Raw genomic sequence first — 25,205 nt, 5'->3', positions numbered from 1 at the left:
AGCCGAAGAGGGGTAGGAGAGCTGGGGTGACACCCAGGATCCTGGTGCCATGGGGAGAAGGAGGTGGGAGAGGGGTTGGCCTCGGTGGCTGGGTGGGAAAGAGGTGGGACATGGAGGTGGGTTTGGCCAGGAGAACCTCTCCTGGAGATGGAGGAACCCCCAGGCAGCCAGCCTGAAGGCAGCGCTTGTGCCACAGAGGTGGGGGAGACACCACTCCAGGCAGAAGGCACCATGGACAATGCCTTTGATGGCTCTGCTGACCAGCATGGCCTGGGATGAGTGGGATGCACCTGGCATGGAATTCCAGCTCCTGAGCCTGGGACCAGGCCATGGCAGGGTGGGATCGCGTGCCACCCCCAGGGGATGCCGAGATGGTTTCCCAGCATCGCTGGGCAGCACCTTTATTTACCTCCTGTATTAATGATGTGGTTTCTGTTTGCAGGGGCCTGAGCAGGCCAGAGCAGCGCCCTGGCCCCGGCTGGCTCTGTGTTCCTGCCCTGGTCCCAGCTGGGGCTGTGTTCCCAGCAGGAGCTCCTTTTCCCACCCTCAGGAGCATCCTCCCTGGCCCGGGATGCACTGAGTGCTCAGGATGCCTTTTGCCTGGGTATTTTGGTAAAAGCCAACCCGAGTTTGGTACCGCAGCACCCTGGGGCTGGGCCCTGCCAGGGCAGCTTCTCCTCCTGCTCCTCGTTGGGGGTGGAGAGTTTATTTCTCATCTTCCTCTCTTTTGGGCCAAATGAGCATCCTTCTCACCCCTTGTCTCCACCTGCTCTAAGCCGGGTTCCACTCCCACCTGCCCCAGCCCCAAAAGTCAGAGGAAGGAGTCGTTGGCACCCAGACCCCGGCCCCTTGCGGGGTCCCAACACCTTCTCCGGGGGTTTGGGTCTGGCGTTATCCTCACTTGGGGGCAAGGAACAGCTGGGAGACCATGGCATTTCCCTCTGTGTCTTCCAGAAACCGCGTCCCCAGGGTTTGGGGCGCCTCTCCGGGCTGGGGTGCCCCGAGCTGCAGATGGGGCAGGTGGGTGGGTGGGGGCAGGGGTCCCCTGCTGCCCCCATGGACCTGCGCCCTGCCACCCAGGGAGGATGATACCCCTGGGGCGAGGAAGAATGACCGTGTGGGGCGTGACGTCACGCGGTTTTGGGGTGGGTGCGGGTGCCCCGAGGCACGTCCTGGGTGGTGATACCCCCTCTCCACATCCCCCCCCTCCTTCATCCTCCTCCCACCCGCGCCCCTGCCCACGAACCAAACCGAAGAGTGCGGCCGGTGCCGACAGCCCAGCCGGGGGGAGCCGCGCCGGGCAGAGCTCTCACGGGGGGTGTGTGTGTGTCCGTCCCCTCAAAAGCCTTGCGCTCCCCCCGTCCCGCCCCAGGGGCGCCGCTCCGGGCTGCTCCGCTCCGCGTTTTCCTGCCGCCGCCGCGGCCCTTTGTGCGTCGGCCGCGCCGGGTTTTCCTACTCTTCCGTCCGTCCCGATCCACGCTCCACGCTCCGGCTCTTCTCTCCCGCCCGCGGTACCCCGTCTCGGCTGCCGGCCGGGCCGAGCCGAGCGGTGCCGAGCGGAGCCGAGCGGAGCCGCCGAGCGGAGCCGAGTGGTGCCGAGCGGTGCCGAGCAGAGCGGTGCCGAGCCGAACCGAGCGGAGCCGAGCGTAGGAGCCGAGCGGAGCCGATCGGAGCCGAGCGGAGCCGAGCGCCCGCCCAGCGCCCGCCCCGCCCCGCCCCGCCCCGCCCCGCCAGGCGGACACCGGCGCGGCCTGCGCGGCGCGGCGCGGCCCACAGGCGCGGGCGGCATGGCGGCCCTGGCGGCCGGCCCCTGAGGAGCTGCTGCCGGCGGCCCGGAGGAAGCGGTCGGGCGGCCCCCATGGAGGAGACTTAGGGCCCGCCCGGGGACGGGGGAGAGGAGCCGGGTGAGTGCGGCGGCGAGGCGGCGGTGGCGGCGGCGGTTGGGGGGGGGGGGTAGGCGGCGGGGGAGGGCTCCTGCGGGGCCGGGCCTCGGCCTCACACTCGACCGTTGGGCCCCGGCCGTTCGCCCCACCGGCCGTTGGGGCCCTTCGGCCGCGGGGCCTCCCCCCCCCCCCGCCCCGTCTCACCCGCCCCGCGGCGATCGAGACGGTTTCCACCCCCCCCCCCCCACTTCTCCTCGGTTCGGGCCGTTGGGAGCGGCCCCTCCCGGTGCGGGGTCCCGCGGGGGTCGGGTTCCCCCCCCCAAAGGCTGCGGGCCGTGCTCCCGCCGCGGGGAAGGTGACCGCCGCGGCCACCCGGGGGGGGGGGGGGCGGAATGGGTTTCCCCCCTCCCCGGCTGGCCGCGGGGGTCACCTGCCCCGTGGCCCACAACCCCCCTCCCGCCCCCACCCCCGTCGTGTGTGGGGTCACCGCCGGGGCAGGTTGGAGGGGGGGTAACATCGTGGTTTGGGGGTGCGAGGGGACAGCCGTGTCCCGCGGGGAGGAGGTGGGGGGGGGGTGTCTCCTCCCCGTCCCCCGTCGCCGTTGTCGTCCCGTCCTCCCCCCGCGACTTCTCTGTTTGTGGTGGGGGACAGGTTCCTCTGGGATGGGGCTGGGGGGACGCGGTCGCTGTCCCTCCTGGGGTGTTTTCAGCCCAAATCTGCGGACGGGGGAATTTGTGTGTGTGTGTGTTTGGGGGGGGTGGTGCACACCAAACACTCCCCCGGCGAAACGCCGGGCTCTAGCCCTCCCATAGCCCCGATTTGGGGGTGCCCGTGGGGGTCCCTACGTGCGCCGGTGACCGGGTACAGCAGGACGCACGGGTGCACGCGTGGGGCCGATCCCGACCATGGGGGTTGGTGGCTGGCGGTGTGTGGGGGGGGGATGTAGATGAGGCGGGGGGTGACACCCCGAGTGACAACGTGGCTGCGACATCGGCTGTCCGGTGGCGGCAAGGGGGATGGCGGGGGGGAGGGTGGGGGGGGCGAAGGTCTCCCACCCGTGGCGTGCACGGGGAAGGTCACCGGTTCAGGTCTGGGCTGCCAGGCTTGGCTCCCCTCCATCTCCCAGCAGCCGCCTTTATTTCCCTATTATTTTTTCCTTCCCTTCCCCGCACACCCCCCCCCCTTCCCCTTCAATCTCTGTTTCCTCGGAGGAGGTGTGAGACGCACGCGATTTTCACAGCACCCACAGAAGAGCTCACAGGGCCCCCACACCCCCCTCTCCCAACCCCCCAACCCCCCCCCTCCAAGATGCCGGCTTTCAGGCCCCGCTGCTCTCAGCCTTCCTCGCCTGGACATCCTCAGGAAAACCTATTTCCACGCTTTGTGCCGTGACTCCGGCGTCGGATTATGCTGCACATTCTACCTCTTTGTTGGCAGTACGCGGCCGCGCGCGCACGGCGCTGGGGCAGGGAGAAAACCCAGGCCAGCTTCTTTTTATTGATCAGCTCTTGACCAGAAATCATTCCTCCTTTATTATTTGGAAGCTGTTCCAGGCTGGGAAGCAGCAACCCCTCACCCTTTTTACCCCCATCCTGGTCCATCTGGCGGTGTTTTCCCCTCTCCCTGCGGGAAGGGAGGCGCGGGCAGCCCCGGGGGAGGGAGCGCGGCCGCCTGGGTGCTGCGAAGGCACCGAGGATTTAACGTTTCACCTAAACTGGCCTCGCGCTCCGGACGGCGGCTCCCAGCCAGCTGCAGCCACCGGAGGAAATTAATTATCAAGCGAGTTGTAATGAGCTGTAATCGAGCACGGCCGGGACTTGGGGAGGGGGTTTTCACCTTTTTCCTGTGGTTTGAGGGGTATTTTAACCCCCCTCTCCCCCCCTCCTTTCCTTTTTTCCGCTCGGACTTGGTTCCAGCCAGAGGGTCTGTGTGGGTTGCGAGTCGCCATTAGCCGGAGGGGCTGGTGCGTGCGCGTGTCCGCACGTAGGTGTCTCGTAATACACGTGTTATCCTCTCACTGCGTGCTAAAAACGGCGGTGGGTATTATTTTTGGGGGAGGGCGAAGGTGGGGAGAAGCTGCAGTGAACAGGGGCCGTTTGTCTGTCCGCGGGCTGGGCGGCGGCGGATCAATCTCCTCCTTGGCCGTTGCGAGGTTGCAAAGTCTCCTCGCTGCACCCTGCGTGTCGGGATGTCAGCAGGCACAGCACCTCCTGCTGCTTTTAAAGCTTCCCCCCCACCCCCCCACAACCCTACTCCCCTTTCCCCCTTTTAAATCCTTAGGATTTGGGATTGGGGTGGGAAGGGTCTGTAGGCATTTGGGGGGTTCCGCATCGGAGTGGCCTTGCGGCTCATGGCCCATGTTAGGTGTGAGGGAGAGGGGAGGGCCGGAGCTGTCTCTGCCTCATCCCCTTGCTGAGGACCCAGCCACCTTACACCAACATTTGCCTCCAGGTCACACTTGCAGCATCTTTCTCAATTTAATGGTGTAAATTAAAGGAAATCAGGAGCCACCTCGTCTTTGGGCACGTGGGCCTTGCGCCTGCTGAAACAGAAGGCGATGTCTGTTGGCCGTGGGGGTGTCCTGGGGCAGGAGGGTGGTTGGGGACCTGGCACTGGGCTCCAACTCAAGGTTTCCCAGGTGCCTGCTGCCTAAAAAAGGGATCTTCCCCACTCTGGAGGGGAGGCTGGGCTCCATCCCTCCGGCTGCTCTCCACGCGCCTCGCCGCCGTCCCCCTGCGCCAAGGGGCTGCAGTTGGGATTAGGGCCTCTGGGCGCTGATGCAACGCTAGTCCCTGCTGTAATGCAGTAAGCCTCTTTGTCCCCTTGATCCAGAGTATTATGTAAATAAGATGGTATTTACGGTCCCAGGTATGTTGTTTGGGGATGGGTGATGGTGCAGGCACCACTGTGCCCCTTGAGTGCTGACGTGGTTGCGTCCGGCCGGCTTCTTGTTGGGAACGGATGCTCACGGTGAGGGGAGCATGTCACGTCCCAGCTCCCCACTGAAAGGAGCTGAGCCCACAGGTGACCTTGCTGGCAGCAGGTGACGGTTGAACCGCGCTCGGCGACCGGCTTCGGGCAGGCAGCGGGAGATGGGGTGGTTTCCCACAGAGTTCAAGGTGAAGCCTGTGTTTGTCTTGGCAGGCTCACCACGGGACACAACCCGCCCTCTCCCCATCCCTGCGCGGCGAGAGCCCGTCCCCAAACCTCCCCCGTGTTTCTTTGCAGCTGAAGGTTTGTGGGGAGATGTTTTTCTTCCTTTTTGTTTTCCTCTCTCAATGTACCAAAGCCCTGGAGCTAAACAGGTCTCTGTGCTGCTCTCCCGCATCGTCCCTACTTCCGACACTTCATGGGCACAGATGGAGTGTGGGTCCCATCCCCATGGAGCTTGGCTGGTTATTCAAAAAAGTCCTAATTCGGATGCTTGTGGAAAGTGATGCCATGGCCAGGGGGTGCCTGACTCTGGCGGGGTTTTCGGGGGGTGGGGGGGGATGTTGTGGAGCTTATTAGGATGTTGAAGGATCTTCTGGGCTCATGTGTAGCTACTGAAGCAGAGCTTTGGCCACCACTCTGCTCCACATCCCCGGGCCAGGATGGCTCAGCCGAGGAAAAGAGATGCTGCTGGGTTCCAGGGAAGGGGATAAAAATGAATCCCACTGGGATGTGGCTGCTTTGGCCGAGCAGTTGCCTGGAAAACAAGCTCTCCTGCTAACGAGGTTCAACAGCGCGATGTGCTTTCGGAGGAAGGAGGAAGGTTTTGCCCTGACATTCCTATGGGAAAATGAATAGGGAATGGCTGCCTGCTTGGGAAGCTCGCTCCCTGCCTCTGGTCACTGGTGTGATTCCCTGTATTTTCTGTATAAATCTGTATCAGCCTCTTGAGCTGCCTATTTCACTGCTGGGTTTTGGAGGAAAAATAAACCAAATCCCTTTTCCAGGTGATTTTGCTGCAGCTGAGTGTCCTTCCCATGCCCAGGAATTCCTGGTGTGGCCGCCCAAGCATCAGCTCTGATGTTCCCGGGGTGGGGGGGTGGGGTGGGAAGGGTGGCAAAGGATGTGGGTGTGTTTTTGGGCATGGATGAGGACAATTTCAGGAGGGTGTTTTGTCTAAAAGCATTACATGAAAACAGCAATAAATTTGCCCCACTTTTCTTGGGGATTTGGGTTAGATGGAGTGTTCCTGGTTCCAGTGAATCCAAAGGTTGGGCTGGGAGTTCTTCCAGTGCTTCTCCAGCAGGAGAAGGGGCTCCTGGACACTGGAGGGTTTTGAAGGCATGAAAATGAGGTGTGTGATGACTTAGCTGCTGTGAATTCAATGGGAGAGATGGAGTCCCAAAGATATCCTGTTTATTGCAGTCTTAATCTGTACCTGTTGCCTTGAGCAGGGAAAGGTGTGATAGGACATTTGGGAATAGGCCTGGTGTGCTCTGGTAAGCATGGCTCTTTCTGGGTTTTAGTGTGTTCCAGCTGATTCATGAACTTTGGGCAATTCACGATGGGTCCCTGTCTGCCTGTGCTTTCCTCCTCCTGGTTGGGGTTTTTTATTCCCCTCTGAAGCCTCCCCAAGTTGATGGTTGTGGCTGCACAGATGGTCCTGTGCCACAAGTGAAGCCACGACTTCTGTGGCCAAGGTGCCCTCACAGGTTGTTTGGTGAAGGGAATTAAAGGCGTCTTGATTTTTGGAGCAGCAGAGGGGTGGCCATCCTCTCCTGGAGTGTGGGATGCAGCTGGGACTGCTGGTGTTCTCTTCTCCCTCTTCCCAAAAAAAGCCATCAGCTCTCCCTTCCCTGGGAGTGAGCCAGCGAATAGGTGATAGAATCATAGAATCCCAGACTGGGCTGGGCTGGAAGGTACCCCAAGGATCACAGAGCTCCAACCCCCTGCCACAGGCAGGGACACCAACCTCCAGGCCTGGAGCTACACAAGGTTGCCCAGGGCCCCATCCAACCTGGCCTTGGACACCCCCAGGGATGGGGCACCCACCCCATCTCTGGGCAGCCTGTTCCAAATTATCTTCTCCAAACTGTGCCCCTGTCCCGTGGCGGTAAGGCTGGGGCTCGGAGCTGTCGCTCAGCTGGGGTCATTCCCATGGTGTTCCTTTGGATGGAGAAGACGGAGACAAGACATTGACTTGGGCTCCGAGTGCTCCCCACGTCGGCCAGCACAGCTGGTGGTTTCCCCTTCCCTCTGTAGGTTGGCAGAGTGTGATCCGCATCAGAAATGCGTGTGGTGGCAACTTGGAGAGCCCCAGCTTGGGCCTGGGACCACTGCAGGGATACTGGAGTCACTGGGAGCATGCTGAGGAGCCCCACTGACTCCAGAGCCGCGTACAGGAAGGACATGCCTGGCTCTGCTCCCACCGACGCCCAGAGCTCGGGCTGCTGCCAAAACCTTGGGTGCCTTTCCGCAGCCCCGCTGATGGCAATGGGCAGGCGGGGGAACAGGGCGAGAGGGGGTTCTTCTGGCTGCCCAGAGAGGTAGTGGATTCCCCGTCCCTGGAGGTGTTCAAGGCCAGGTTGGATGGGGCCCTGGGCAGCCTTGTGTACATCCAGGCCTGGAGGTTGGTGTCCCTGCCTGTGGCAGGGGGGTTGGAGCTCTATGATCCTTGGGGTCCCTTCCAACCCAGACCATTCTATGATTCTGTGATTCTATGATTCTGTGATTCTTCGTGCCCCTCAGTTGTCTTTTGGTCTTCACCAGCTCTTCTTTCTTCCCTTCTCTGTGAGTGATGCTTCAGGGATCTTTCCCAGCCACGTCCATCCTGCTGCTGCCTCTCTCGTGCTGACAGCTTGGCCTGTGCCAAGCTTCAGCTGAAATTCCAAAGCTTTTTTGGTCCTTTTTAGGTGCTCTCTGCCCCTTTCTAGGCTGCTTGCGAGCATGGGCTCAATCTACAATCATTCTACATCATCTCTCCCTCATAAATCGGTTCCCTTTGGCCTCAGCCACCAGTGGTGGCCTGTGTGTCACCAGCTGAACCCCCGTGGTGCTGCCCACGTGTTGGTGACACCTGCGGTCGCACAGGGTGACATGGGAATGGTGTGGGGAGCAGGGGTTGCCGAGTTAGGGTGAAGACAGGGCTGTAATTCTAGTTATTGTTAAACCATTGTGGGCAGGTCTGGGCACGGCACTTGGACATTGGTATCTTCTGGCACGCAGGCACAACGCTGAGGGGTGAATCCCTGCTGGGCATCCTTAATTCAGGATTGATCCGTGAGCTGTGCTTTTGGGGAGGAAGCTGGCTCCCTTGCTTACCCACCAACCCCTTTTTCTGCTCTGCACCCAGGTTTCTTGGTTCCCCTTTCCCAGCAGGACTGAACATCGAGAGTGCTGGGTGCCAGGTTATGGTTATGGATGTGGATCCGCTGCCGGGTTCGCTGGGAAAGCTCCTGGCTGCTTTCCATTGGAAAGCTCCTGGCTGCTTTCAGCTGTTGGAGTGTTTGAGGTCTGTAAGGTCGTGCTTGCTGGAAGAAGTCTAGCCCGGCGTTTTTGGATGGCCAGCCAGCATCCAGAGGAGGAGCCAAGCATAAGCTTGGAGCTCTTCTGCTCCCTCCTGCTGCTTTATCCCGCGCAGACCTGGCTCCTGCCTGGCAGGACGTCTCTCCGCTCTCCACAAACAAGTATCTGGACTTCAAGGGGGGCATCAAAGAGGATGGAGGCTCTTTGCAAGGAACCACTTGGAGAAATCAGGGGGCGGCTGGTACGTGGTGCACTAGGAGAGGTTTTATCTCAACAGAAGGCTGTGAGAACAGTAATTCACCGAAACAACCTCCTGGGGACGTGGTGGAGTCCCCGTCGCTGGAGGTTTTCAAGATGTGAATGGATGGAGTGGTAGGTCATCTCATCTGGGCTTCCTTTCCCACGAAAGGTTGGAGCAGGTGACCTTTGGAGGTCCATTCCAACCTGCCCTGCTGTATGGTTCTCTGGCTCGAGCCGCATCCATTCCTGCTTGTGTGTGCTGATGGTGTTTGCTCGACTTCCTGCTGGAGGAATGGCCCCAGCAGCGGGGGGAAAGCTGGAGGACAAGAGAAATTGATGTTTACCTGCCATCCTTCAGGGGGTGAAATGAAGTGATGTCCGTCCGTGTGGGTCTGTAGGTGCTGGGGTGCCTCCTGCTTGAGCCGAGGACCTCGAGTGACGTTTGTCTCACTGTGGAAGCTTCCCTGCACATTGGTGGGGGAAAACAGAGTCATGTTGGTTTGGTATGGAGGGAGGTAGCTGGAAAGAAAACTAAAAATCCCAGGGTTGAGAGACATCAAAGTCAAATAGGTGGAAATCTGAGGAGCCGCCGGCTCTGGAGGCACAACAAACGGAGAGGGGGCCTTTGGTGGTGATGCTTCTGAGAGCGATGGGCGGATTAAAGAGGAGCTTGTTCCAGTTCTTCCCGCTTTGTGATACATAGGAAGGCCCCAAAGGTTTCCTCCCTTCGGTTTCCCCCCTTTTTGTGTCCCTGGCAGTGGGCACACTGCCGCTGGTTGAGTTTGGCGATCTGCTGAGGGTGGCTCTCTCAGTGAGCCACAGCCAAGAGCTGGGGGGCTTTCGGCCCTGCATCGGGGTTTCTCCACTCCCTCTGCTTGGCTTGGAGATGAAGGAAGGTCAGGAGGAAGTGAGCGCTGAGCTATAGCTCGTCTGGTGAAGCGTCTTCTTCAGAGGCAGCTGGGTTGGGGTCTGGCACCGTGGGCCCTGATCTTGTGCCTGTGGCTTTGCTGGGCTCTCTGTGTGCTGTAGACTCAGTGAACGTTGGTCTAAAGGTCGTGTTTTAAGGCCGTGAGCAGAGCGGGGTGGACACGTGAGGTTGAATTCGGATCCAAGCCGTGTCTTCTGACGGACGGTGAATGTCAGCTCGGCGCTTGAGCATGGGTGTTTGTGGTAGCAGGTGGGTGTTGTGACTGATGGATCTCCAGAGGTCCACTGCAGGTAGTGTGATGGACACAGGGGTGGCGAGGTGAAGAGGTCTTCGCTCACCTCGCCCATCATCTTCCATCATCCCTTGACCTCCTCCATCCAGCTTTTGTGGTACCCAGACTCAAACATTTTGGGCTTTCCTCAAGAACACCGACAGATGACACGCGACTCGAGTCCTGCCCCGCGTCAGGTTCATCACCAGCACCAAGGCTGAGCCTATGGAAACTCAGGAGTCCCACCACAAGTTTCTGGACATCTCTCCAGGCGCTCCGGTTGCAGTGCATGCTGGAAGATGTAGTCTCAGTGGGGTGGGGTGCACCTCCATATTAAAAATAGAAGCAAGAAGAAGAAGAAGCAGCAGCAGAAGGATGGCTCCATTTTATTCAAATTGGGTTCAGCCTTCTCCCTCCTGGCAGCGCTCCGGCGCCGTCCCGCTCGGCCCCGGGAGCCACCGAAGTTCTCCCGGCGCCTTGTGTGAGCGAGAGGAGGCGGGAGCGCGGCTCCTCCATTCAAAAAAGAAGAAGAAAGAGAGCAAGAAAGGAGAAAGAAATCTTGCTTAATTCCACATTGAGCAGCTTGTTTTGAAGCCCTGCGCTTGGCCGTGTTTTGCAACAGCTCGGACTCCCGCCGGGCAAAGGCGATTGAGGGCTCCTGCCCCCGTTGGGTGGCAGTTCTGGAGGGTGTCATGGTAAATCTCCTTTGTCTACCACGGCTTGACTGATGTATGGGGAGAGCAAACCCTCCTCCCCTGCGTGATTTCTTGAGCTGAAAGCAGCAAGTGAGTGAGGAAGCTCCTTTGTGCAGATTTCTCCGGCTCCTCTCGTGCGTGCCAGCTGGCTCCCGTTCAACATTTCCCTTTTTTTTCCTCCTATTTTTTTCTTTCCTTTTTTTCCCCCCCCTCCTCCTATTTATTTTTCCTCCCTCCTTTCTCCTTCTCCCCCATCTCTAGAGAGAGGGGGCGGGGAGAGGGTGGTGGTGGGGGGGGGGTGGCGGGGGGAACCAGCCCAAAAAGAAATCCGCAGAAAAGACATGGGAGTTACTTAACAAAAATCCAACCCAAACAAGCCCAGCTGGGGGATTACAAACGCGGTGGTAGGAGCCGAACAGGGAGCGAGCGCGGCGGCTCGGGAAAAGGCAGGCGTGTTGTTCTCCCCCCCCCACCCCCCCTTTCCCTTTCCCTTCCCTTCCCGCCCCGAGTTTCTTTAGTCGTAAAAGGAAACAAAAAGGGATCTTGTGCGGAGGCAGCGTATGGGGAGAGCTGCCGGCTGGCTGCCAGCGGCGGGGCGGGAGGAAGGGCCTCGGCACCACGGCCCCTCGTGCCGCTGCGCCGGCGGATGCGGGGCCGGCAGCTCGTGGGGAGCCCTTGAGGGTCTCAGTGAGGTTTTGAGGGCGGCAGCATCTTTTCCATGGGCGCTCTCCTCAGCGCTGCCTTTGCTATCCCCAAGCAGTGGGGGGGCTGTTTGTTTGTGGGGGTCGTTCCCGGACGGGGCAAGAGCATCTCTCTGAGACCCTCGCAGCCTCGCTGGAGGAAACGCTGCGTCCTGGAGAACTGTGTTGTTTTTTATTCTTTCCTTTTCCCCCCCCTTCCCCTTGGTCCTTCTTGCGGGCATTCCTGAAAGTTAATCAGGGTGAAAATTGCAGTCGGTCATGTCTGGAAGCCACCAGAGGCTGATCCTGGAGCGCTGCAGGCTGGAGCACATGGGTATGAGACAGTCTCCCTACGTGTGGGCTGGTTGTTGCCAGGAGAAGAGCTTTCTCCACTCAACTCGCTGCCCCTGGGCCTTCAACCCTTCCCTGGTTGGTTTCTTGGCCTCTGGTAACAGGCAGAGAAAGATGGGGTGACACAGGCTGCAGCCCCAGCATCCCCCCTGCGTGTTTCAGCACAAAGAGCCAGGGCTCCACGAGGTTTCCCTGCTCAGATTTTGTGGGCCTGCCCTGATGTTTGCACAGCTTTCCCCAGGTGTGTGTGTGTGCAGCTCCCAAAGTGAACTTTCAGGTTTGTCTCTTAAGGCGTCTGGCTCCAGCCCAGCCCCTGGATGAGGACTGGAGAGGTCTCGGCACCTAATGGAGCTGAATTATTCATGTCTGGTGCTGTGTGTGTGCAGCATTCCCAAGCAGAAAGCTGTCTCCTTGTAGGATCCGCGCTCCAGGACTGCTCTTAAAACGCTTTGTTGGCAGGTCTCCAGGCCAACAAGTGAGCACATGCTTTTCATGTTGCGCGGGGATCAATCCCACGATGGCAGGAGGTAAGGGGAAGGACACGTTGCTGGCTGAATCAATCTCCTCGCTCTGCTTTCTGAGCTGCGGTGATTTGTGGCAGCGTTACTCCCTCCCTGGCAGGAGAGCGGGAAGGATCCGGACAGCAACCTGGTGCTTCTCCAGCTCAGACTAGAGTGGTGGGAAAGGGATCTCCTTCTCCTGACCCAGGGGCTGTGGTAGCCAGGGGGTTCCCAAAACAGCAGCGGTGCAGCGGGTTGGGAGGGTGGGAATTTCAGGGTGGGAGTGGAAGGGAAAGGGTTGTTTGAGCTGTAGCAAGCACCATAGAGCCACATGCGATGGGTGACTTGCAGGGGATCCCCCCCACCCACCCCAGATGGTGTTCTGGGATCCTATCCCTCAGCCCCGGGCTGGAGGGGGCTGCTGGCTGCTCCGGTCCCTCTCCCCACAGTGGCACATCTCGAGGTCTTTTGCGCCACGCTCGTCAATCCGGCCTGTTCTCGCCCGGCCTGTTTGCGGTTCCCTTCCCGCGGCTCCCTCGACGCCTCCTCCGTAGGGTGAATGGGTTTTTTTCCTCTCTTGTTTTCTAACCCTTTAATTGTTGCTGGCACTGAGATCGCTGGGGACCCGCAGGACTTCTGGGCTGCTCCTTCCTTTTGTTGTGGTAGGGATTGGCAAGCGCTGCCGCTCTTTGCATCATTTCAGACCCGGGCCCTGCTTGCCCGCTCCCTCCTTCGGTCTGGGGATACAACATTGGTGTGCCCACCCCAAACAGCGAGGCGAGCTCCCTGCCACCAGCTGAGAGCTGGCTAAGCTGGTGGCGTGGGACAGGTGATGCTGTGCATGTCACAGTCCAACCTTGTCCTGGTCTGTCTGTCCCTCTGAGCCAAGCTGGCCGTGGCCCTTTGTGTGCTCCCACCTTCGGGTGGGGGTTAGAGGCTGAGCCTCGTCTCCTCTCCCGGAGGAGCATGTCCCCGAGCCCTTGGGTCACATGTGGCAGGACACCATGCCCAGACTTTGGGCTGGGAAGGGGCTGGTACCGCCTAAAAATCTGGTTCACCCACCCCATGACCAGCTTCGCCCGTCCGGACAAAGGAATGGCCGCGGATCTGCCGCACAAAGGGAACCGGATAGGGAGGGCTGTGCAGGGACACGATGGTGGCCCCCAGTCCCATTGGTGATTTGGAAGGGGGGTGTCCAGAGGGAGTTGGGCGCTCCAGCTCGGGGTTGGGGTGCTGGAGCAGGAGGAGGAGGAAGAGGAGGAGGCAGGCGAAGCACACGCAGCGCGGCTTTGGGAAGCCGTTAGCGACTCTGGCGTACAAAGTGATCTCCTGATTCGGCACTTTGTGTGTCGCTGAAACGAGAGGTCAGTGCTTTTCATTTCCAGCTCGCATGCTAGCCCCCGGCTCCTGGGGTTAAAAATCTCCGTAATGACCTGTCAGGGAGCGGATTATTAGCTGTACAGAGCCGAGGATGCTGTGGGGAGCAGATGGAAAATGGTCTGGCTGCGGCAGCCTGTCTGATGAAAGAATCCCTGGCATTTTTACAGTGTTTGCATCTCTGGAAACGCACCACGGAGCCGCTTTCCAGGCTCCTGCCTGCTGGGGTTTGAAGAAATCTGTGTGTGGTTTGGGTTTTCTGGGGGGTTGTATTTTTGGTGGGGTTTTTCCCCCCCACTTCTCCTTTCTCTTTGTCACCTGTTTTGGAAGCATCGCTCGTAAACAGTGTGAGGAGCCGGCAGGCCTATGGCTCAGCTCTGTGGGGAAGGGGGGGGACAGTGCTGATGGAGAGGAGCTTCCTCCAAATGGGTGGCCAAGGCTTTGCCGAGAGCAGGCGGCTGGAGCCCAGTAGCTGACCAGTTGGCTGCTGGGAAGAAGCCGTTTCATGTGTTAATTATGTCTCGTCTGTGTAATTGCCATGAGCTAATCTCAGCCTGTGACTCCGGCGCTTTTTCGGGTAGCGCGTGGGTGTCTTGGTGGCTTTTTTTCTTTCCCCTTTAATTTTTATTTCCCTCCCGCCCCCCTCTCCCTGCCTCAGGGGACGGAGCAGCGTACGATGCGGCTGAGAGCAGGGAGGGCGAGGGGGCTGCACAGCCAGGACAAGAAAATTTGGGCTAGCTGGGGTCGACCACGGCCCATGCAGGTGCAGCTGGTCCCTCTTCTCTCTGCTGAGAGCGGGTACCCTCCGTACCTTCATTTCCCACCCTTTGTGTCCCGCTGAGTGAGGTGGAGGTGGCTAGAGGTCCTAAAGCTGGGTGCTGTGTTGTGCTGCCTGGGAGTGCAGGGTGGAAACCCCGCTCTCCACTGCTGTTTGCCCTTCGGTGACCAATTTGATGTGTCTGAGCGGCGCGGGCTCTCCGAAGCCTGGGATTTATTTCCCACCAAGGCACTTGACTTTCCCGGCGAGCAGCTCTGGTCCCTTGCAGCGAGGCTGGTGTGGAGAGGAGCCCTCCCCCCGGGTGGCATCGGCGGGAGAGGAATCAATCCTCCCTCCCAGGGGCAGCGCTCGATAATTCAGAGGGAAATGGCGAGCGGGGAAACGTGTGAGTAATGTCTTGTTGGAGCCGAGAGCCGTGACCTGCCAGGGCCGGCATCGATCGAGGGACTGGTGCCAGATGGCTGCTGCTGCGGGGACAGCTGAGGAGCAGCCCCCAAGCCCAGGGAGGTGGGGGGGCGTTGGCAGGAGGATGCTGCCTTGTGCCATGCAGTAGGGGATTTGGGAGGTTGCGGAGGGCTTTCGCCCTGCCTGGGACCCCTCCTGCCTGCCCATGGTGGAGGCAGATCTGCCTGCCCCAGAACTCTTCACATGTAACCTTGTTGTCTTTGCTCTCCATTCCAGCAGCGATGCCGTCACCTGGGCAGACCCCGACCGCTGGAAGCCCCCGGAGGACGTAGGTGACCCCCAGGGCGTGGAGGCAGGGAAGAGCCTTGAACTGTGAGGGGCTGTTAACTCTAAGATGTCCTTGAGCAGCGGAGCTTCCGGAGGGAAAGGAATTGATGCGAACCCGGTTGAGACGTACGACAGCGGGGATGAGTGGGACATTGGCGTAGGGAATCTCATCATTGACCTGGACGCTGATTTGGAGAAGGATCAGCAGAAATTGGAAATGTCGGGATCCAAGGAAGTGGGGCTCCCGGCGCCCAACGCGGTGGCGACCCTACCGGATAACATCAAGTTCGTGAGCCCGGTGCCGGGCCCGCAGGGCAAGGAGGGCAAATCCAAGTCGAAAAGGAGCAAGAGTGGCAAGGACAGTGGCAAGCCAACCCCGGGGACCTCCTTGTTCACTCCTGGTGAGGGAACTGGCGGCAAGAAGGAGGCTCAAGGACGCTCTGGGGATGGCGCGAACTCGGGCGGCTTGGTGCCCGCCGTCACCCCAAAGGGCTCGGAGAAGTCGGCCAAGGCGTCTCGCAGCGTGGCCGGCTCCAAGAAGGAGAAGGAGGGCGGCTCGTCCAAAAGCAAGAAGGAAAGGAGTGAGGGCGCGGGGGCTGTGGCTGAGAAGGAGCCCAGCGTGCTGCAGCCCCTGGCCCTGGCAGTGAGGGTGGGACAGTATGACGGGGGCCAGGGGACGGAGCCTGCTGCTGCCGAGCAGCTTGGGAGTATAGCTATTGACACGGGAGCTGCGCTCAACCCCTTGGGAGTTAAGTCGGAGCTGGAGGATGGGGAAAGCGAGTGCCGGCAGCTGAAGAAGGTGAAGTCGGAGAAGGTAAGAGGCGCGTCGGGGTTGCTCCTGCGCCGGGATGTGCCGCTGTGGGTACCGAGGGAGTGGGAGCCTGCAGTGGGACTTGGGCCGTTGGGCACCAGCAGCAGAAGGCTGGTGTCTCCTGCTCCTGGCGTGATGGGAGCTTATCTGTGTGACATGGCAACGGGAAGGGACTGGTGAAGCCGTGCCTGGCTGCTGGGAGCCATGCTACGGCGAATCGCCCGCGGTCACGGTGTGATCCTGCTGTTCCCTAGGGGATCTGGTTTCTTTGGTGCTGCGCTTGTGCCCAGTGGGTTCACACCCCTCCTGCTCCTGTCGCTTGGCAGAGATGACATCCAGGTCCTGTCCCAGCAGAACAGGGCAGCGCCTGTGGCTGTTGTGCTCTGCTTCCCAGCAACTTCACCTTGAGCCTCAAAGCTCTCCGTGGTTCCCAAGGGGCAGATTTCTCCCCAGTTGCATCATTTGCTGAGGAGGAGCCCTGACCGTGGCAGTGAACATGGGACCTGTGTGGGCAGCACGCGGTGTGGGGCTGGCAGGAGTCACTCCCGTCGGGACGTGGGCTTTGTCCCGCTTGTGGTGACGCCCCGCCTCGGGCCCTGGGCTTGCCATGGGTTTCTGTACACATCGCTCCTCCACTAAGGCACAGCAGCCATGCTGAGCTGGCGAAGCTGCTCTCCTGGGTCACCAGGGGCATGAAGAACCGTGCTGGTGGGGTGGGATGCTGGCTGCCCATCTGAGTGGTGGGGGGTTGACCTGGTTCTGGATGTGGCTGTCGGAGCGGCACCTCGGTTGGCTCGTTGTGTCTTCGTAATCGTGGTGGCTGATGCGGTTCCCCAGTGTCGCCAGCACGTGGGTCTGGGCTGGCTCAGCCCCGTGCTGGGTGCCTGCGGCTGCTGGCGCCCCAGAAGGATCTCTGTTTTGGTGTGGGGGGTGCTAGTGGTTTTGGAGCAGTTTCCAAGCCCATCAAGGTGTTTGGGACAGTGTTGGTATTTCCCATCCACCGCAAGAGCGTGTGCAGACGGAAGGCCAGTTGGTGATGGGACAGCACCCAGAGTGGTGCTGAGGAGGTTGGTACTTCCTCTGCTTGAGAGGAAGAATCCTGGGGCAGGCGGCTTGGAGCCTGTAAAATGAAGGAGTGGTGTGGTGACGATGTGTCCGCATCGCTCCCAGCAGCGGAACCGCAGTGAATGAACACGGGAAGAGGAGCAGGTGCTTCTCTGTGTGATGGACTCAAGCAGGGATGCTGGAAGTCCCCTGGTCCTCTGGGTTTGTGGAGGAGGAACCCGCTGGGGGGTTGTACAGCATAGTGTCTTTCTGCTTGGGGACAGCTCAAAGAGGGCTGGGGCTGGGCAAGTGATGTGGGAAGTATCTCGGCATGCTTTTGCCTGTTAGGTTCCTCAATGGCCATCTGCTTCTGTCTGAGCCAGGCGGGGCTGGCTGCACCTTGGGGCACACCCTGCGTGGCTTTTCCCAGCTTTTCGGGTGGTTTGACTCCTCAGGATGTAGAGGTGGGGATGCCAGAGGGAGGTGGGGATGCCAGAGGGAGGTGGGGATGCTGAAGAGAGGGACCAGCCGTCATGGGCCTCAACAGGCCTGAGGAGGGGGCTTGTGTGAATCTTGGGAAGCTCAATGCCGAGGGCAAAGTCCTGCACGTAGGTCAGGATAGTCCCCAGCACAGCGACAGGCTGGGAGGAGAATGGATGGAGAAAAGCCTGGAGGAGAAAGACTTAGGGGGTTTGGGGGACAAGAAGCTCTAGGTGACCCCGCACTGTGCACTGGGAGCCCCGAAAGCCCCCTGTGTCTTGGGCTGCACCCCCAGCAGCAGGACCAGAAGGGCTGGGAAAAGGGGGATTCTGCCCCTCTGCTCCATTCTGGGACACAGACCCCCCCGTCAGCGCTGCCTCCAGCTTGGGGGTCCCCAGGACAGGGGGGACACAGGGCTGTGGGAGTGGGTCTGGTGCAGGGCCATGGGAATGGTCCAAGGACTGGAGCAGCTCTGCTCTGGAGCTGGGTTGGGAGAGCTGGGCTGGCTCAGCCCGGAGGAGTTTCTGGGGGGGACCCCCAAGCTCCTTTCCATACACAAAGGGGGCTCACAAGACTTTCTTCCAGGGCCTGCAGCATTGGGATGAGGGGTGGTGGCTTTGCAGGGAAAGGGAGGAGGTTTGGCTTGGCTGTGAGGAAGATGAGGGTGGCGAGATGCTGGCTCAGGGTGCCCAGAGACAGCGTGGATGTCCCACTGTAGGAAATGTTAAGGCAAACCTGGTTTAGTGGAGGGTGTCCCCGCCCATGGCAGGAGGTGGGACTAGAAGGTCTTTGAAGGTCTCTTCCCACCCATACCAGTCTGTCATCCCCGTACTGACACCACAGGAGGATATCTCTGCCATTTTGCTTGTCCTGATTCAGGTACAACCACGTCCATGAAGGCTCAGCCTGGAGGGTTGAGCCCGTCTTTGGGAACTGATGTAAGGTCTGGATCTGCAGGAAAACGTCTCAGGTTTGGGCTTGGGAGGAAGTGTCAGTCTCCCAGAGCCAGCTAGATGGCTTCCTTTGGGTTGGGAAAGCCGTGGGTGAGAGGAGAAAGGCGTCTGCGCGGCGAGCGGTGGGAAAGCAGCTTGGAGAAGCAGCTGAGGATGGGCTGGCGGCTGGGGCAGGGTGGGGTGAGATGGAGTTGAGCAGCAGCATCAGGCTCTTCCCATCTCCCAAAAGCTTCAGGGATGCCCTGAAACCAGCACGTGGGTTTTGAAGGACACGCGAAGAGCGAAGGTGTACGTGCTGGCTGTGGGAGGGCAGCTCCTCGGAGGAGGAGGCGGTGACGGGTTCCTGCAGGCCCGGGGACAAACCCCGCCTGGGAAGCGAGAAACTTGTTCAGACCGAAACAGGAACGGCCACAGCGTGACTCAGCCCAACCTTTGGTCCCCGGCAGCGTGTCCTCTCCTTAACCCTGGGCTGCTCCCGCTTCCCTTTCGGGCACGGAGGCCGATCTGTGTCTGAGAATGAAGAGACTGTCACCCCCTCTGTCAGCTTCAGCTCGGGACAGGTGACCTCCCGGTACGGATGGACGTGTGTTGAGGCACCAGGCTCCGGCCTGGAGGTTTTGCTGGGTCTCCTCGCTGTAGCAGGGAGGAGGCTGCCTTGGCAAGGGGCTCTGGTGCCACAGGGAGCTCGTACCTGCCCCTCCTCCTGTGTTTGTGCTCCTAGAACCCCTTGCTGGAGGGTTTTGCCACCCTCTGCTCCTTGCTGGGTGCAGGAATGAGCTTTGGGGTCTTCTCAGGCACCCCTTCATGCTAATGGGTGCTCCAGCTGCTGTGGTGGCAATCCACCTTGTGCCCGTGTCTGACATGGCAGCACCAGGGCTCACTGGGACTGGTGTGACCGGCCCTCCTCGGGGTGCAGCCTTGGGAACTGAATATCCCCAACACCCCTTCGCTGCGTGCGCATCGGGGCTGTGTCCTGCCTCTGCGCCCTCCTCTAACCCTACGCTGCCGCCGCCGCGTCAGGATGCGAGCACTGACTTCACCAGGGGTGGATGGGGCTGACAAAACCTGGTGGAAATGACCCCTCTGAGACCTTCCAGGGTCATGGGGGGTGAGACCACCATGGAGTGGTGCTGGAGCATGTTTTTCTAGGGGGGGTCACCAGCAGGAGCTGAACACTACTTGCACCCAGGAGCGAAACGGTGTCAGTGTGGACCAGCACGGATGACAAGCCGTGGGTCAGTGGGGATGGCCAGAGCTGAGCTGGGGTTTGGTTTTGGGGAGATACCCCCCTCCCTGGTGCTGGGGAAGGAAAGGGCTGCTAGCAGCGAGCAGCCACGCGCAGCAAAATGGCCGTGCACGGAGCAGCAGCAGCCGCAGCGCCGGCCAGGCTTGGGAAGCCGGTTTTTACCACCCGCCGTACCGGCTCCTTTCCTGCGGTCGAGCTGCCCCCCCCCGGGGTCCCTTTGGGGTCCCTTTGGCGGGGTGGCGGGCGGGCACGCACTTCCTTACCGGCTCCCCAGCCTGGCACGGTGCCGGTGCCGCTGGCATCCCGCTCCCAGCCACTGGCACCCGGCTCCCAGCCGGCCTGGCCAGGGGATGCTCAGCGTTGAACAAAAGAGCCACCCCGCTCCTGGCTGCCTCTCCGGCTTTGTTTTGGTGGAACGGTGGTTCAGCGGGAGGGGGGTGGGTTTTTTTGGTGGGGTTGGGGATTTTTTAATGTCTGTCTGTCTTTTCTTCCCCCCCCCCACCCCGGCCCCCCCACACTCCCTGCCCGCCCCCGCCACCCCCTCCCTAGCGAGCGCCCAGATGCGACGCCGCTGCAGACAAGGGGAAGGCACAACAGAAGCTGCCTGAGAGCAGAGATGAAAGGACTCTGTGGGTCAAGGAGCTGCCCTTCTGGGGCAGTGAGGAGGGTGGATTCGGCCACGATGCTCCCCAGGAGAGGGGGGAGCAGCCACTTGTGCATTTTGTGCCCTGAATCCACCCCCCACCCACGCCTCCCACCCATAATTCTTTACCATGAATTGAGCACAGTTGTTGCCTTCTCTGTTTTTTTACTGAGGACTGAGGGTAGATGGAGCACCAGGGCTGGGACAGGGAGTGCTTGGATGGCTTGGGTTTAGGTGAGATGTTCCTAGAAAATAGGTAGCTCTGCCAAGCCTAAGGGCAAAAGGAGATGGCCACAGGCTCTCAGGGACGCTTCTGCACATCGGGTGCTGTGTTTCCTTCCAGCTCTGCCCCTCAGAGAGGGAGTGATGACACTCTGCAGGCAGCCTGGAGACCACCATGGCCTTGGCCCCAGCGTGGTCATGGAGGCAGCTCCATGCATGTGTCCAAGGAGATGTGGTCGCTGATGCTGTGCTGCTGCTTTATGCCGTCCTTCCATGGGTGTGAGGGGCCCCAGCTCTGCTGTGGCCTCTTCTGTTGCAGCATCCCACCCAACGCCGGCTTCTCACTCTCCCTTAGCCCTTGTCCTCTTCTCCTTCGCTGGCTGGTGGTGTCACCAGCACCGCAGCCCATCTGACTGACGTTGCTCAGAGCTTCCAGTGGATCCTTTTAGGACCTGATCTCGCCCTCCACCAGCAGCTCTTGGCGTCTTCCTCCCGTAGGAGCGTGGCTTTGCTGCGGAGGAGCAGTGTGGGAGCGGGGAGCTGCTGTGCTGAGAGCTCCAGCCTTCTGCGCCCCGAATAGTGAGACGTTAGACACGAGGCTTTGGCAAAGCCCTTCCTGCTCTGACCCGAAATCCCCACCGAGGTGAGGATCTGGCCTCTTTCCTTGGGGCAATGCTGGAAGGGGACCTCATGGGCTGGCCCCAGCCTGATGCTTTGAGGATTTTGACCCAGATGTTGATGGGTGACACCCGGCACGGGGTTCCTCACGGTTTGGGTGGTGAAACTCCCAATGGATGCATTTGTACCAAAATACCCCAGGCAGAAGCCATTCTCCTGCCATCCCATCACCCCTTCCCAGTTATGGCTCTGTGGGGTTTGGCTCTTTCCAGGGAACGGCATCTGGAGGGGCGCAGGCAGCTGCCTGCTCTCCCCTGCTCTTCTCTCCGTGGTTTCTTTGCTCCGGTCGTGCTGGAATCAGCCGCCTCCAGAGCTGCTGACAGGGTTGTGTCAGGAGGCTTTGGGAATTACGCCGTTGGTTTCCTTATCAGCCCCGGCCCTGCTGCCTGGAGCCTTCTGCTGCAGGAACAAGGCAAGAAGGGGGCACGCAGCCAACATGTGTCAGGAGCTACAAGGGAGGAAATTGGCCTCGTTCGCTTAAAACCGTGGGGTTAGGCTTTGAGTGTTGGCTCCTGCTGAGAGGTTATTTATATGTGGGCTTTTTTTTTATATATTTTTATATATATATATATATATTTTTATAACCACTAGATGTAGCAGGCTGGGAGCTGATCCCACCTCTGAAGGTTTTCCAAGGGGAAAGAAATGGGGTTTCTCCCTCTCCTCCTTCCCAGCTGGTGGTGGTGGGAAGGACTGGCAAAGGGGTGAGCTGGGTTTTGGTGCCCGACCTGGTGGCGTCGCCGTATCCCATTGAATAGGTCACCCTGTGGAAACACAGTCCCGTCTCTCCCGGAGCGGGAGGCAGGACCTGTGGTTCCCTGTCGAGGCTGCGACGGTGGGAAAGGCGGAGAAGATCTCCTCAGTTCCTGAAGCATGAGCAGGATAGCAATGTGCTGGTGAGGATGCTGATGGAAGGAAGAAGGACAGCTCCTCCTCAACCAGGTCTGGGCATCCTTCCTTGGTGCCAGGCGAGCCACGAATCTGCTCCCTCGCTGCTTGGATTAGAGATTTTGATTCCAAAGCCAGTGGGTGATGGATCCTGCTGACTCATGGACTCTGTTTCTGCTCCGATGGAGGCAGTCACTGCTTGAGATGGGTCAGATTCGGAGGCTAACAGGCTCCAGTAGACTCCATCGTGTTTGTTCCTTTGCTTCCAGGCTGGTGGCGGCTGCTTATTAGCCTAACGACCCTGCTTACCCACTGCCATTCATCAGCCCCAGGGAGGTTTCCTTAAAGGAAGCTCCATGCGACCCCGAAGGCTTCTGAACTCAGTGAGCTGCTCCCTCCTGTGTGCCAGGAACAACCCGCTAATGAGCAAAGCAACTCCTCCACTGGGAAAAGGTGGCAAAATTCCCAACAAACTGGCTGCTTTTCCCTTCCCCTGCTTTTCAAGGCCGGTTTGTTGGGAATTTTGCTGCCTTTTCCCAGTTTCCTGTAAGCCTGATGGCTTTGCTGCCTTGCTCTGCCACCGCTCTTGGAGGATGCTCTGGGAAACCCATTTCATCTTGTTGGCAGGTGGCCTGGGAAGTCCACAGGGTGCGGGAGAACCCGGCTGTTTGGAGCAGCCCTGCACTGGAGAAGAGGCAGCTGGGTGGTTGTGGGTGGCTTCTTGTGATATTCCCACCTCCTTGGTGATCCAACACCTGGGGCTGGAAATCTTTCGAGGGAAAAAGAGGTCTCAGAGGTGCTGAGCCAGGGCTGGAAAGAAATCACCAGGCTCTGGAATGATTTAAAGCTCCCGGCAGCCTGGTGACACGCTGTATGCGGTGACAACATCTGCTGGAGATATTCCTGTCCCTGTTACTCATTCCTGCCCACGGAGCGGCTCAGGGAACTGATCTGATGTAAATAAACGTGCTCGGGGGTTTTCCGGGGTGAGCTCAGGTTGCGGGGCTGGCACGGGTCGCTGCCATGGATGGGGTCAATGGGGGGGGGGGGTGCTGTGTGGTGGTGTGAGGGGTCTGAGGCTCTGCCCAGCCACTGCCACCTCGCAGGGCTCGTGTGGTCCCTCCATCTATCCTCCTTCGGTAGCTGAACGGTGCCAGCTCCATCCCCACACTGTGGACAGGATAAATCCTGTCACAGGTAGGTGTTAAGCCACAGAGCTTTCCTAGGGCCTGGCCATGGCACACACCTGCGTCTGCCAATGTCTCCCCTGTGCTTGACACTGAAATTGGTTTCAAACTTGGTAAGTGTCTGTGTGTGTGTGAAAACACTACCTGGCCCCTGCATGCTTGGGGTCTCTGGACATGTGCTGTGATGAATAATGCAGGGAGCGAGCCCGCTGTGCCAGCTCCAGCTGCCATTCTGGTCACGACACCAAGGTCACCTCGTTTAACGTCCTGTCAAGGGGATGAGATGGGATGTGGCTCAAAAGAGCTTTTTATCCCAATGTTGAAGGAGCAGGAGTGGCTGTTGTGGCTTTCAGCTGCCCATCCTTAATGTGACTGCTGCAGCCTCCGTGCCTCAGTTTCCCCCATCTTGCACAGAGGTCAGATGCTCCCCGGTTAGACATCAGCGTGGGCTTTGCTGGGGAGAGCACCTGGGGTCTGACAGCTGTAAACCCTGCGGCTGGGTTGGGTTTGGGTGGTGGTTTTGTTTTCCCAAGCCAGAAAGTAATTTAATTCCAAAGAGCTCGCTCCCCAATTAGCTATGGAAATGCTGTGTGGTGATTGGTTTGGTTTGCTCTCTGGGCACTACGCAAACGAGCGATGTTCCCAGACCCCCCAGTCGCTGGGGTACAGGTCTGCTGCCTCCTGCTCTCGCTGCATCCCACTCTATGGCTCATCCATGGGGAGCAGCGAGTGGAAACGGCGGGTGTGTTGTCTGAAAGGGACTCCTTCCCGAAATTAATTGGTGCTGGGATGCTGCATCACCAGTGTGGTGTGGTGAAGGGGCTTTGGATGTCTCTTGGAAGGAGACCAGCCTTTGGGTTGCCTTGGTCTGGGGAAGGAGCTAAAGCCCCCCTCGCTCACGTGTGCTTCGCTCCTCGGGCGCTAGACCTTGCCTCAAAGAAGCTGGATGTGAAACCACCTTTGGCATTAAAGGGTGACCAGAGGTGCTGAGGCTCTGCCTGGTTCATTCAGATGGAGCCCCCCTGCCTCTGAGGGGCTCACGGCCGGGAACGCGGGAGCTGGTGGTGCTCCCCGTGGTGTTCCTCACAGTGGGAGCTGATGGGAGCTCAGTCTCTGTGGTGTCCTGTCAGGAAATGGGTTCAGTGTTCCCCCAAGACTGTGAGGAGGCACATGGCATTGAAGAAATGGGAATTTGGGGATTCCTGGGCTGCATGCTCCGCAGTAGTGCCTTGGCTCTGGGCAGGAGCACCTCCCTCTGTGGGGCCCATCTGAGGTGGAGGATGTGGAGAGGGCAGCAGCAGATCCGGTTCTGGTTTTTCTCGTTGTGTGAACAGGGAGTTTTAGGGTTCCCGATGTGCCGTCTCCGTACCCAACGCTCCTGGTGTGCTCGAGCCCTGGGGTCAGACGCATCTGCCTTCCCATAGGGAAGGGGCTTTCCAGGGAAGGGGCTTTCCTCAACCGCTCTTGGCTGGGGGGAGAGGGTGGGTGAGATGCACCACGTCTTGGTGGCGTCCTCATGGTCTCCAGCCCTTGGCCGCAGGAACGAGAACGACCGGACTTGCAGGTGCCTGTTGTTTCTGGGCAAGAAACCACCAGCTTCATCTTCCAGGCCACGGCAGCAGCCAGATTTTTCTGGGCAAGGAGGGGGATCCAGTTTGGCACCAATCCTAAGCCGGTAGCATGAGGAGCCCTTGATGAGAGGTTGGCTCCTCTTCCAAAGCCGCTATCACAAAGCAGAGCGCGTGGAGCTGGGACAGAGGAGCTGGGTTCTTGTTGAAGTGGATTGTTCTGGGCACGGAGACCTGCGTCACGGTGCCGTGCTTCACTCTCCACCCGCTGTTCCGCCATCGTGCGTTGCCCACAAGCCTTTGGGAACCATCCACATTGGCCAAGCCGCTCGGAACACAGCGCTACGGCAGTGCCTGGCAGGAGCTGCCGCCTCGGCAGCCCACATGAAGCAGACCCATTAAAACCCAGTCTCCTCTGGGAGCTGATGGTCTGATACTGGCGATGGGAAGAGAATCGCTTTCAGCTTCCCATTGGTCCCAGCGAGGCGGCGTGGGAGCCTGGGACAGGGCCTGGCTGTGTCGGTGGCCGGCGGCTCGGGCACTCAGGGCGGCTCTCGGCTCCGCGGTCCTTCTCTGTTGGAGGAAATGGAATGA

At 59.8% G+C, this 25,205-nt stretch overlaps 1 protein-coding gene across 1 annotated transcript in view; it reads left to right on the top strand.

Annotated features, from left to right (window-relative positions):
* The first annotated feature begins 14,935 nt into the window (after positions 1-14,935).
* ZNF609 (zinc finger protein 609) overlaps positions 14,936-25,205 on the top strand; it is a 41,438-nt gene continuing 31,168 nt past the window's right edge. The window contains exon 1 of the mRNA XM_084267958.1: positions 14,936-15,705. Coding sequence (XP_084124084.1) covers positions 14,959-15,705 — 747 coding nt within the window. The 5' untranslated portion in view covers positions 14,936-14,958. The remainder of the gene's footprint in view (positions 15,706-25,205) is intronic.

Source organism: Gallinula chloropus (genome assembly GCF_964237585.1).
Source record: "Gallinula chloropus genome assembly, chromosome: 9".
NCBI classification, from domain to species: domain Eukaryota; kingdom Metazoa; phylum Chordata; class Aves; order Gruiformes; family Rallidae; genus Gallinula; species Gallinula chloropus.
The sequence above is the reverse complement of the archived record's forward strand: the minus strand, read 5'-3'. Positions and strand labels throughout refer to the sequence as shown.